This window comes from Anolis carolinensis, chromosome 3, assembly GCF_035594765.1.
Source record: "Anolis carolinensis isolate JA03-04 chromosome 3, rAnoCar3.1.pri, whole genome shotgun sequence".
Classification (NCBI taxonomy): domain Eukaryota; kingdom Metazoa; phylum Chordata; class Lepidosauria; order Squamata; family Dactyloidae; genus Anolis; species Anolis carolinensis.
The window spans coordinates 21,249,593-21,263,939 of record NC_085843.1 but is presented as its reverse complement, the minus strand read 5'-3'; the positions used below and the strand labels follow the sequence as shown (position 1 = coordinate 21,263,939).

The following is a 14,347-nucleotide window of genomic DNA, read 5'->3' as shown; positions in this document are numbered from 1 at the left end:
CTTGAATTGTGGGATATGGTATTGATATGGATACTGAGTGGAATATAAGAGCATCACTATTTCCCTTAATATGGACAATATTGGTGCAACCTAGATGAGTGCTTTAGTGTGTGTGTGTGTTTTTTTTTGGGGGGGGGGGGGGAGGCTGTTGCATCAAACTATTGACTCACGTTTAATTTGTGGTCTCCTAAGATCACCAAATATTTCAATTTGTTCCGCTTTCAAGTCAGGTGTCACTCTTCTTATATTTGTATTTTATTTTTCCTGACACATTTACACAGACTGAATGCCTCAAAAATATTCCAAGCAACAAAGATGCTACATGAGGGAAAATGTGTCATATACTTTGATTTTGTCTTGTATTGAGATTAATATTGACATTTTTCTCCCCTTCTGTTTTTACTATACTTTTGATGGACTCTATTATTTCTGCAGGTTCTGGTTTCTTATTTATTGTTTGATTTAGGGGGGTAGAGGCGGGGAATAGGAATGTTTGGGATATAAACCACAGCTGCCTTGAGTCCCTTTGGGTGAAAAGGACCAGGTAGAAATGAAGTAAATAAATAAATAAATAAATATAGTTACTGATGATGATCATGTGTGTTGGTGAAGCATTGTTCTTGATAATGAATCCAGATAGGCAACATATAACCATGAAAAAGACTTCTGAAACATAAAGTTCAATCCTCTTCTAGCCTTGAGGCCCTTTATTTTCTCACATTTTGCAGAATCAGTTTCTATCTGTTTTCCTTTCACAATAGCTTAACAATTTGCAAGCAACTAGTTATATTTTTGACTCCTGACATAGAGTTAGGTTTCTTAGCGATAAGTTAATAATGATTTCCAAATTTGCATTTGGTGGTGTGTGCTTTGTCTCCCTTGTCTCCCTTTCTGGGCAAAATAGAATTTGCTTCCTTTATCAACTGTCTGAATGCATTATGTCTTACACATTAGGCATGGCAACAATTCAAAAATGTTTAAAATTATCAAAGAAATACCCCATTGAGTGTCTAGAAACCCTGGTGAGAAGTCAGAGACATCTTATAAACAAAATTTGCACATTGCTGTTTTGCACTGAAAAAGAATCTTTGCAGAAAACAATATTTCATGTGAATTGTTCTGGGCAGAAAAATACATTTTTCTGTCCTTAAAATTTTACTTTCTGTATAAAGAAGCATACATGATTTTTCTCTGCTGAATACACCTCACACTGTAAATAATCTTTGAAAACTGAAGTTTTTGAAAACTTTCTTACAATGAGAAGGAAATTGCTAAAATATGTACTACAATTTTTATTATTTATTTTTTCTTTGGAGATGATTTTTTTAAAAAACATCTCCTTTCTGTGTATGCAATGCCTTTAGTATACTGAGCTCAGTTTGTCTGCCATATAGTAGCTGGACTGCAAGCAATTTTAAATCCTTCTCCTATATTACCTTCTAGAATGAAACTTTGTTCCTCCTCTAGTTAATAGAAACATGCTTATTTAATGGAGCTAGAAACATCTACATCCATAAACAATACAATCATTCTTGGGGATTTGGATTGATGTACTCTTTTTCTATGGGGCTCTCAGTGCTATCGAGTTCACTCAGCTACAAAATTTTTATGAATATTCTGTGGATTTCTAGGCAATCTAGCATGTTTCTCACAGGCCCAGATGGATGTAAATTCAACTACAATAATATAAGTGAAAGTGCAGATAACTATGAAATTTAGAAGGCACTAATTAATGAATTTCACCCCTTTTCATAATATGTGTAACAAAAGCATTGTGAGCTCAACAGAATTGAGGTCATTGTGTTGACAATACCACTTTGAGAAAAATGAGAATTCATTATCTTCTAACAAGGATTTAAGGAAGGAGTATAAATAAAATGTATTAAACTCCCCTCCCCCACATTAGCTACAAAGATAAATAATTGAAGCTGAGTTAAACACCGCCTAAGTTTTAAAAAACTACTGTTAATTAAATTTTTGATTTATTATTCACAATATTGCTGTACAGAAGTGACTCATTTAGTCTTATTCTGAGCTGAACTATTAGTTGTTAGTACTGGATGTGAAGCTTTGAATGCCGCGATTCTGTATATGTCTATTCAGAAGAAATCATTTTTAATCAATTCAGTGTATTGTTAATGGTATGCATCCCATATTGCATTAGAAAACCTCCTGTCATGCCATAGCAAATGTTGGAGTTTTAAAAATGCTGGGTTACTTTAAGTATTGTAAGTGCTGCGTCACAGTTACAGTGATTATGCATGAGGATAATAAAATCCTGAAGTTAGATTTGCATCAGGTGTATAAGATAATGAATGCATAAATGGAATATTGTATAATGCAAGTGTATATAAGAACTCCCACAGAATAAGTTGGAGTTGGGTGATGTGATGATGTATGGTGAATTGGAAGATTCTGGAGAGAGCTGTGAATGCTGCAAATAGCTGCAACAAAAGATAAAGCCTTCCTGTGGAAAGAAGTTCCTATGCGAATGATGCACAATATCTATAATAATGTAGAGCAAAGTGTATGTGTATATACACTTACAAATTCCCACAAATTATAATACAACTCAATATTCTAACAGCTCTATATTAGAATATTTCTCATCAAAATAATAGCTTTCAAAATATCATCCACAATGGTACAATTTCATGTTATAATCTTAACACCATATATTATTGAAGGACATAAAGAGACAACCAGTCAATATGTTTCCTGGAGTTGCGTGGAGTCTTTGGTCCTTATCACTTGAAGTAAAGTTTTTCAGTCTCCAAAATAATAGTTTTTATGTTCAAAGGAATTCTTCTTTTGGTTTGCAATGCCAAGAAATGATACACGTTCAAAGGAATTCTTCGTGTAGATAGCAATGCCAGGAAATGATATACACACAACAATGTTCCCCTTGTTTCGTTTTCACTTCCTCGGGTGTTGTGTTTTAATCAAATTGTACTCAGTATGCTAAATAAAGGAGTAAAAATAACATACACAATAGATATATGAAACTCCCATATTAACGTTACTAAGGAAAGGTTATGATAAACAATATAATAAAAACACACCTCTCTACTCACATTCTTATCAATGATACCGGCTCTGTTTGAAGTGGAGCTCTATAACGAGCAAATGAAAGATTTCCAGGATGCCTCTTAAGTAAAGAACATATTACAGAAAACAGGTGTATTCGATTCTATCATTTAGCCCCTGAGGAAATAGTGTTTGTAGTTTAAAAATCCAAAAGGATTCTCTTTGTAGAAGAAGTTTTTTTACATCTGTATTTGGTATGGGCAATACTTTTTCCAAAGCGCAAAATTTAAAGCTATAGTACAGATGGGCTTTTTCGTTAAAGTGTACATACAGTGAAGAGTCAGTGGACCCATTTCTTATGCGTGAACGATGTTCGCTTATCCTAGTTTTAAGGGGTCTGGTAGTTATTCCGATATAAAGTAGTTTACATGGGCATTGTAGTACGTACACTACATTATCAGTAGAACATGTTGTCAAATGTTGCAATGTGATATTAATTTTAAGTGTTGGATGAGAGTATATTTTGCCCTTAAGTGATTGTTGACAACAGTTGCAGTGGCCACAGCTAGTGTGACCCTTAGTGGTAGGTTTATGGAATGTAGTAGGAGAGTTGTATTCTGAATGGATCATAAGATCTCTTAAATTTCTAGATCTTTTATGTGCAATTATAGGTTTGTTTTGGCAACCAGGAATGTCTTCTAATAAATGCCAGTGTTTTGAAATAATCCTAGAAATTTTAGATGAATATTGTGTCAAGGTCAGAGGCCAAATTATACGGTTATTACATTTCTTTGGTTGTTCCTGTAGTAGCTCACTTCTATTGATGGAGTTGGCTTTACTCATGGCTGTGTTGAGTATCCTATTAGGGTATCCTCTTTCTCTGAGTTGTTTTTTCAGGATTCCTGCCGTAGATTCGAAGTCCTCTTGAGTGCTAGAATTCCGTTTTAATCTTAGAAACTGTGAGAATGGTAAATTGGATTTAAGAAAATGATGATGAAAACTGGAAAAATGTAGGATAAAATTCTTACTGTTGGTTTACTATAATTTTTTACTAATAGTTTTTGACCATTTTTAAAGACCATGACCTCCAAGAAGTTAATATGGGTATGGCTATAGTGTTTTGTAAATGTCATATGTTTATGAAGTGTATTAATCCACCTATAGAATTGGTCTGCTACGGCATGTGAACTCATAACAATAAATATATCATCCAAAAATCTTCCGAAATAAAAAATATCCGAAAAAAATGGATTGTTAGTAGTATTGAAAATAAATTTACTTTCTAAATGTGAAACAAATAAATTGGCAATAGAGGGCGCAAGAGGACTGCCCATGGCTATCCCAAAAGTTTGCAAATAAAATTGTTTATCAAAACTAAAATAGTTATATTCTAACACAATGTCTAGGAGGTCCATTAGGAAGTGGGTAGGAGGAACCAAGGATTTGCATGTATCAAGTATGTCTTTAACCACTGACCTAGCTTCATCTAATGGAATATTGGTATAAAGAGCTTCAATATCTAAGGTCATAAGTATGGCTCGCTCAGGTATAGTAAGAGCTTCTACTATATTGATAAAGTGTTTAGTATCTTTGATGAATGATGTATTTAATGGTACAAAGGGTTGTAAGAAATGGTCAATAAATTGAGCTATAGGTTCCAAAATAGATGCAGTACCTGAAACAATAGGTCTCCCTGGAGGAGGAATGGTTCCCTTGTGGATTTTAGGCAGAACATAAAATACTGGTGTTCTTGGGAATTGATTCTGAAGGAACTCATATGTCTGCAATGAGATATATCCCAATGAGAGACCTTCAGTACAAACTATGCGAATGAGGGATTTAATTTTATTAATGGGATCTTGAGGAATACATTTATAGAACAGAGTATTAGAAAGATGCCTCTCTACTTCCTTAACATAGTCAATTCTATTTAGTAGCACCACTGCCCCTCCCCAATTAAACATCTAAGCATTACATCAAATATTGACACCATGGAGTCCAACATCGTAATCCAGAGCCATTCCAGTTGTCATTGCACAATTCTACATTCGTTCATTGTACTACACTCACTATTCGAAGGCACTCACCAGCCATAGCCAGGTTTTTACTTTCTTTCTGAAGGCTGGAAAGGAAGAATCTGATCAAATATCACTGGAGAGGGAGTTCCACAGCCAAGGGGCCACCATTGAGAAGGCCCTGTCACTTATCCCCACCAACGGTGCTTGCGAAGGAGGTGGGACTGAAAGCAGGGCCTCCCCAGAAGATCCTACTCTCTGACAGTACTGAAAACAACCAATTTCAGAAAGAAATCCATTTCTAGAACACTCTGGGGATTCCAGATGTTCTATTAATAGATTACTTTATTCTAATGTAGACTTTCCATGACATTGCCCTTTGTTGTTTCCAGGAACAGAGACTGGACAAGTCATGCAAACCTCTGCACCCATTGTAAGGATGAAATTCCCAATTTTGTCTATGAATAATGAAATCAGTGACAAACATAAGCAATGCATTACTCACTATATGGAGATGCCCTGCTCTCGGTCCCACCACCTTCACAGGCACGACTAGTGGGGATGAGAAACAGAGCCTTCTCAGTGGTTGCCCCTCAGCTGTGGAACTCCCTCCCTAGTGGGATTAGATTGGCCACTTTCCTCCTGTCATTTTGCAAACAAGTGAACAATTGGCTTTGGGAGCAGGCATTTGGCCCAGCATAATTACCTGTGCAATATAGTTGGAATTGGCTTTGGATGGATGAATATGATTATCTGATTATCTGGCTTTGGATCTATGTTTTTAATGTTTTCATATGTTGTTTTAAAATTGTTCTAAATTGTTGCTTAATTGCTTTTAATTGTTGTTATTGTTTGGGCATTAAATAACGCCACCTATGTAAGCTGCCCTGAGTCCCCTTCAGGGTGAGAAGGACGGGATATAAATGTTGTAAATAAATAAATAAAGATAAGAAACTGCACAGCTTTTAAAGACTAATCAAATCACTCTTCAGGAGATATTCTACACAAAATGTTCACATGGTTTCTTTTGTATTTTCTGGGCAGTTAGCAGTATTTTTCTGCACAGAAAATAAGATTTCTTTTTCCCAATGTAAATGCCATAGCTGGAGACACAAAATTTGCCATGATTTTCTTTTGCTCAGAAAATACATTCTGTACAGAAAAGAAATTTCTGAACACAGGGGGGGAAAACACATGAACTCCCCAAACCATATCTGTTTTTCCTCCTTACAATGAAATCCTCTATGAACGAATAATTCTTTTCAACAACAATTTGCAATTTTCCAGCGACAAACCACCATCTTGGCTCACTATGAAAGCTCTACGAAATTTATGGGGTCACCATAAGTGAACATGCAATGTGAAGTCTAAGGCAGAAACAATGTTTTTTTCTCAGTTTTTTACTTGATGTGCAGTTATAGATTGGGATAGAAATGGATTAATTAATTAAATAAATATCTCATCCCACTGTTCAAACCTATATCATATTCTGGAGGGGGTGTTTTCCATAAATCTTGATGGAGAAAGTTCCTTGAAAACAGGTTGAATTTTTGCTCAGTTGTTCAATGAGCGGGACATCTTTTAGAAATACAGTGGCTACTCTGGCAGATGGGCTTTTGTACATCGTCTTCTTTGGAGCATGTAAAACCCAAACTCTCCGTCTGCAGTGGATTCATAAAACTGCACTGCCAATGTCTCTCCCAAGCTCTGAGCAGCCATTAGAAAGAAAAGTTCAATTTAAAAATGAAGAAAACCTAATTATTTGCTTTTGTCAAATCCTGCTGCATTAAAAAAGGCTTTTAGTGAAATAGTATTTCAGCTAATCTGAGCAGCTCCTGAACAATGCTCTTTGCTCCCCTCTGCACTTGCTCACATTAACCCAATTGTGCTGGAATACCAAATACAGATTTACATTAGCTGAATTTTAATTAGGCTTTATTAGTTTTTAAAAGGTAATCTAAGACCAAAGGGGAGTGACATTAGCCATGTGCTGACCTCCTGAAGTTAATGGAAGCTTTGTGAATGGAGACAGTGTTCTTTCTGTGTCATGAAAGGTTATATAATGCATGCAGAAATGCTCCAGCTCGCTGAAAGTGGTGTTGCTCTACAAGGAGAAACTACATTTCCCCCCGTTCCAGCTTTGGTAAAAAGGATTTATAATCTTTAGAATGTTAACACATGTCCTCTGCAATCATATTACTCTGCTAAGGAAATCCAGCTGGAAATTCTTCCTGGTATCTTTTTTTATTATTATTACATTGGCTTGCAAATCTAGTACTATGCTACCCAAGTGTCATTGTCAATAGCACCATTTTATCGGGTACGAATTTCAGAAGGACCAGGACAATGGCAAGGAAAATTTTAACTGCATTTTTTAAATTCTCAGGTTCTGCTCCAAATATGTAATTCACTTATTTGAACAAAATCTTGAAATCTTCATAAATTAGTAAAAACCACATCTTTTAAGGAACAAATTCTAGGTAATGTAGGCTACAGGCCAAAGAAGGAAGTGACAAAAACAACTTAGAATATCCCTTGCTTAGGAAAAAAAACTTTGAAATTCATGGGTTCACCATAAGTTTATAGAATCATAGAATACATGGGCCATCTAGTCCAACCCCCTGCCATGCAGAAAAAACACAAAGTACCTCCAACAGATGGCCATCCAGCCTCCTTTTGATGCAGCCCAAAATCCCATTAAGTTTTGTAACTGCTACATCACATTGTTGGCTCATGTTCAGCTTGTTGTCCATGAAAATTCCTAAGATCTTTTTCACATGTACAGTGTTCCCTCTCTACTTTGTGGTTCGCTTTTTGATCCCTCACTGCTTCGTGGTTTTTTCTGAACAGCTGTGCCTGCCAGTTTCCCCATTTGCGCATGCATCCTCCCTCTCGTTGGCATTCAGCCAGACCACTCTGGATGCTGACGAGAGGGAGGTGCATGTGCAAAAGGGAAACTGGCAGGCACCAGAGTGGAGGGTGCCAAGAAGCAGCACAGGAAGAAGGCTTTTAAAGGGGAGAAAGGCCATCTAACTACTAATATAATGTGCAAATATTAAAATAAGTATAGGGCCCCTACTTCACAGATTTTCACTTATTGCGAGTGGTCCTGGAACGTAACCCCCAAAATAAGTGAGCAAACACTGTACTGATATCACCCATTCTGTATCTTTGCATTTCATTTTTTCTGCCTAAGTGTAGTATCGATTTGTCCTTGTTAAATTAATTTTGTTAGGTTTGGCCCAGCTCTCTAATTTGTTAAGGTCATTCTGAAGTCAACAGGCAACTTGAAGGTACATATGCACATACAGAAAATGAAAATAAATTTATATGTTTGTAGCTTTTACATTCAAATGCCTTCCTAAATACGTGCCATATGACATTTTTCATCTTACAACTTCTCAACTATTCAGACAATTGGAATCTGCAGTCTTAGACCTCCACTGCCTTGAGATAGGTAACTTCACCTGCTGTTCTTTGTCTAATGCTGTCTTGCCTTGCAGACAAGTTTGAAGATGGAAAATCTAGAAACATCCATATGCAAACTTTATTATATGCAAACCTTATGATATGAAAACACAAATTCACATGGTTTCAATTGACAAGGACATCTACACTGCTTTGTTCAAGATATGGGCAGCAGATTAATGGTAGAATATTTGGTTTACATACAGTGAGTTCCAGGCTGCATCTCCACTAACTGAAATACTGGAGTGCTGTGCTACAGAGCATCCTTGGAGTTCTTTAGGTATCAAGATGACAGACAAGTCTGACAAAATATTAGGGCTGCCACTACTGGTTCACTAGCTAAAAGCACTGGACTAGATGGTTCAATTCAGTCTGAAAATCTCTTTAGTCTGATTCAATCTGCAAACTGTTGTTCTTTATATCAGCCCCACAAAGTGGGCAGTTTTGGGAAAAACTGAGAAAGTATGCATCTGAAAAGGGCTTCCAACTCAACAGTACTTTCAGAGAAATCCTTCCAGAGAAATCCACTATAGAGGAAATCAGTGTGTCTGTGTGTTCCCGGATACTACGGAGAGGGAAAAGCATGCAAGTCAATGTGCTTGTTGGATTATGATAAATACTTGCTACAGTACTATCGATTTGTCCTCCTGAAGACCGTGCTTACATAACATTGACATAATAAAAGATGAAAGGCAAGAAGGGGCAATGGTGTGTGACTGTCACATTTGTTAACATTAACTAGCAACTCTGTTGACTTGTAAGATGACTTATGTCAGGTGGTTAATGGTAAACCTAATAAGATGTTTCACACAGTGTGTGGAATGGCATTTAAATAGCTCAGAATGCAGAATGCAATCTCTTGCCCATCACACTGAGGGCATTAGCCATGTTTGTGCAAATTTCAAACAATTTGCCATTTTCCAAGTGACAAAATAAAACAGCACTTCACTGCATATTACCAGACAGAGTAACTGTGGTCATTGTTATGACTTGCGTCACCTACTAAAGTGGATGGAAATTGACTCAAGACACAAACACTGATTATTTGAGATAGAAAGAAATTGCTTTACCTGCAAAAGGCCAGAGTCATTTTTCCCCCAGGTACTTAGAGAGACAGTTAGACCAAACAATCTCAGGTTTTCTCCTGGGATGTATGTATATTTATAATCCACAATGGCTGCAAAGATTTAACGGTGCCATAATTTTCAACAATCAACCTTCTTGACATATGTGTGTATGTGTATATACATGTGCATAATATTTCCACATATTAGCCATGTGACCTAGGCTAGACTGAGAGGCAAAGCATATTATGATTTGCAGAGAGGCAAACCTCCAAAGCATATTATGGCCAAGTTAAGATTTGTAACTGGTTCTATTGATAAATCGCAGAACTCTCCTCCAATTATTGCTAGGATTTTAATCTTAACAAAATTCAGAATGATGATGCCACATCTGTGGCTGTCTAAATAAGAAATCAGAAATGTCCTCCATTGAAATCTAGTACTTAAGATCAGCTGATTTATAATATGCCCCCTTTCCTACATTCAAGCATGCCTTCTTCCTTCTTAGCAGTGTGGATACCATTTTTGGTGATTCTTTCAATGTGATCATTATGTGCACATTTTTAATTTCCCTGCCTCCCTTCACATATTGATTGAATTAGATTCTTGCAGTGTTTACATATATTTGGAGTTTGCACATTTTTCTATGTGCAGTTTTTTTCCTGGACCTGACTGAAGTCATCAGTCAAAGCGAAGATTCCAAAGTGTAAAAATGTGTATATCCCACAGATAGTCCAAAACGTGTATATATATGCCAAAACTTAGAATGATCAAGAAGATTTTTTACTGTACCCAATAAACGTCATCTCTTTGTATTTTTCTTTCTTATTTGCTCTCTCACTGGCTGGGATGACTATATTTGCTCTCTGGCCAAATATTCTCAAAAACTTGTAATTTGGTACATGACCATACATTTTACGAAAAGGAATGTCTTGCACACACTCATCCCATAGCCTGTTTGTCAAATAATTACACGTGTGTAACACTTCTGGCCAATAATTGTTAGCTATATGGCTGTCTTTAAACATACACAATTTCATCACATTTAAAAGTTGTGCTCTTTTTTCAGCAACACCTTCTTCACCTTTCATTTGTTCAATTTCAATCCAATTAATATTCTTTGACCTTAACAATGCTTTAAATTCACTGCCACAGACTCCTGCACCTTTGTCAATTATTAAAGTGTCCAATTTCTTTTCATACACATTTTCTACCAAATTTAGCCAATCATTCAATTTTTTAGTTGCTTCTGATAAGTTTGCAAAGAAATATGCATAACCAAATCTGCTCATTCTTTCTACAACAAGCATCATATATTTAGATCCACCAGTACTTTTGTCAAAAGGTCCCTCAATATGTACATGTGCCTTTTCAAACATGCCATCAACACTTATTTTAGATCTCTCGTAAAATTTTACAGGATCTTCCTTCACTTCATTACATATGGCACAATCTAAATCATAGTTACATGACTCCATTTTATGATTAGGGCACAAATTGAGTGTCTTCTTTAATGTCTCCATACTAGCATGACCCATCACTCGGTGGAATAAATGCAGAGAACGATCATGTTGAATTTGACCTCCTACGCACATAACTTCTACATTTTCTCCATCAATGTTGTTCACTTTTTCAAACATTTAATACATTCTGTTTCTTTTTACTCCTTTGCCAATCAATTTTCCTTCCCTATCACGAACATAATAAATTCCTTTAAAGAACACTTTAAACTGTTGATCAGTCAATGTGGCTACACTTAACAAATTTGTCTTCATTTCTGGCACATACAAAACTTTCTCCCAATGCAATTTCAAACATGGAATATAACAGGTTCCAAATTTAGAAAACCATTTAAATGACCCATCAGCCAATGTTACATTTGTTGTTTCCAAATCTTGTACATCTCTCAACAGAGAAATATCATTTGTTATATGGTGAGTGGCACCTGAGTCCAAAACCCATTTGTTACTTCTTTCGCTGTTTCCATCTTCATTTGCAGCCATCAAATCTCTCGGCTCAGGATTATTGTTCAGTCCACTCCTCTTGTGTCCACCTCTGGATTGGTGTCCTCTTGATGTCTTCCTCAGCTCTGGCAATTTCTTGCTAAATGGTCTGGCCTGTTGCAAATAAAACATCTCCTTACAGCTCTCACACTCGCACAAGCAGCTGTCTGGCTTGGCATCTCTGGAGTTGACTCCCCCTCGCTCTGGTAACTTCTCCCACACGAGGCTCCTCTCTCAAACTCCAGACGTTCAGCTTCTTCCAAAATCCTGGAACACACTAAATCCAGACTCAGATCTCCTTCTGGCACATTTTGCAAGGAATGCAACAGATGATCCCAATCAGCAGTTAAGCTGGACATCATAATATAAGCCTGTTGCTCTTTAGCAATCTGAACACCTCTGTTTTGGCATTCAATAAACAAATCTTTCATCCTCTTCACATGTTGCCTCACATCTGCTCCTTCCAATGTAGTTCTATAAAGGCGTTTAGTCCAAATCATTTTTCCAAGAGTACTCTGTCTCTGATGCTCTTGCTTCAACACATTCCATACCTCCTGTGCAGTTTGCAAATTCTGCACATGAACCAACTGACTTGGCATTAAACTCAAAACCAATGTTGCCAGTCCTCTCCCATTTTTCACTGCGTCTTGTTCCGTTCCTAATATAGTGTTTTGTAGTCCTTCTCTGACTAACAGATGCTTCACATAAATACTCCACTCCTTATAATTTCTGTCATTTAATTTACCAAAAACAGTCAAAGGATTTGAACTTGCCATTCTGCCTTCCTGGAGGACCCTCGATTCCCCGAGATAAAGCCTTTAGCAGCTGACGACACACACGCTCAGCACAGCCCGGCAGTCCTCACCTTCACAGGAATTTATGGCTTTTTATGGCTTTTCCTTTGCACGTTCGCTTCGTAAATTTCTCTGAAGCTCAGCACGCTCCGCTGCAAACCACGGTTTTTCTGCTGCTACGGACAAAGTTTGCTTCCTCCGAAGACAAAACTCTCCCCCTCAAGCAGCTTAAGCACGGCTCACCAGAATGGCTTCCTTCACACAGCACACGGCTCAGCTCACCACTCAGCTCCCGGACTTCTGGCTCCACACAGACTGGACAGTATACTGGGTACACTGGAAACTGGTCTGGTTCTGGCACAGTCACAGGTTCTGGAGTAGCAGGCTCTGGTGCTGGTTCAGCTGGAGTCACTGGTCCTTCTGGGTTCCTCTGGGTTCCGCTGGACTTCTGAACTCTGGGCAAACTGGGCAAACTGGGCAGACTGGGCCCATAACCACTGTCAGAGCGCGGTTTGGATAAGCACACACGCAGCAGAAGACTCACGTAGAAGCACTGGTACCAGTAACGAGGCTGGAGACTTCAACTATCTGTAAACAGGTTTAATGGTGAACGGAAAACTCTCACAAGACAATATACATACAGACAGAGTGCAGAGAGCAGATAACCAGAGAGAGAATACAGGAAGCAGAAGGCTATATATATAAACACCTCTGCTGTATGATGCAACACTCAGTTAACTCTTTACACACTTGCACACTTGCATAGCGGACAGCAGACAGTGCATGATGCAATCCCCAGCTCACATTGCATCACTATAACTCAATTACATTTAAACAACTCTATATACAATCATTCCCACTTCAACAATTTGAACCTCTCTTGGGATCTGAGCTGATATCCATTTGATAGAAGAAACCCATTCCTCTTTGCTCTGCCGACACAGATCAGGACCTTTACATGAGGGGAATATTCCAAACAGCAAGACAGAGTGGATGAGAAGCACAAGGTGATGGCTAGTGGATCTAATTCTAGGGTATTTACTGTGGGTTTTAGTTTAAACATTAAAGGAGCTATCTGAGATCCTGAATTATTTATGGGACAGGATTCAGCCCTTTGGACATCTCCTTTATAATTCAGACTAAAACCAAGTGGGGATTCACTGACATCAGAGCATCGTGTTAATATCAGAGTCATGACTTGCTCAGCTGGTTCGAGGTTTCGGACTCGAGTGCTACCAGTACGCTGATGACACTCAGCTTATGTTGAAGATGGAAGGCCGACAGGACTCTTTACCTGATAACTTTCATCAATGCCTCGAGGCTATTACTGGATGGCTGCGTGCCAGCAGGTTGAGGGTGAATCCAGCAAAGACGGAGATCTTATGGCTGGGTCAACCGGGCAGTGGGGATATCCAGTTGCCTACCTTGGATGGCAAGGCGCTACGCCCGTCATCATTGGTAAAGAGTTTAGGAGTCCTTTTGGACCCTCTGCTGACGATGGAAGCCCAGGTCTCCACCATTAGTAGAACCGCCTTCTTTCACCTGCGGCAGGCTAGACGGCTGGCCCCCTATCTGTCAAGGGATGACTTAGCTACAGTGATCCAGGCCACAGTCATCTCAAGACTGGACTACTGTAATGCCCTCTACATTGGCCTTCCTTTGTCGGTGATCTGGAAGCTCAAGTTGGTACAAAATGCAGCTGCTCGACTTCTTGCGGGAGTCCCGATGAGATGTCATATAACACCAATCCCACTACAGCTGCACTGGTTACCAATTGAGCACCGGATCACTTTCAAAGTGATAGTGCTTACCTTTAAGGCCTTACATGGTCTAGGGCCAATGTACCTGAGGGACCGCCTCACCCCCTACCAACCCCAGAGATCTCTCCGTTCGGAGGAGCAAGATCTTTTGGAAGTTCCCAGTTTTAAGACCTTGCGCCTAACAGCAACTAGACGTAGAGCTTTTACATCAGTGGC

The 14,347-nt window shown here is 38.3% G+C and overlaps 2 protein-coding genes across 6 annotated transcripts in view; both read right to left on the bottom strand.

Moving 5' to 3' along the window:
- The window catches only part of cntn5 (contactin 5), an 870,111-nt gene that overhangs the window by 600,795 nt on the left and 254,969 nt on the right, over nucleotides 1-14,347 (bottom strand). The gene's annotated exons all lie outside the window — the stretch shown is intronic.
- Nucleotides 132-14,347, bottom strand: part of LOC134297981 (uncharacterized) — a 36,428-nt gene continuing 22,212 nt past the window's right edge. Inside the window, exon 2 of the mRNA XM_062977126.1 lies at nucleotides 132-14,302. Coding sequence (XP_062833196.1) covers nucleotides 3,978-4,991 — 1,014 coding nt within the window. The 5' untranslated portion in view covers nucleotides 4,992-14,302 and the 3' untranslated portion in view covers nucleotides 132-3,977. The remainder of the gene's footprint in view (nucleotides 14,303-14,347) is intronic.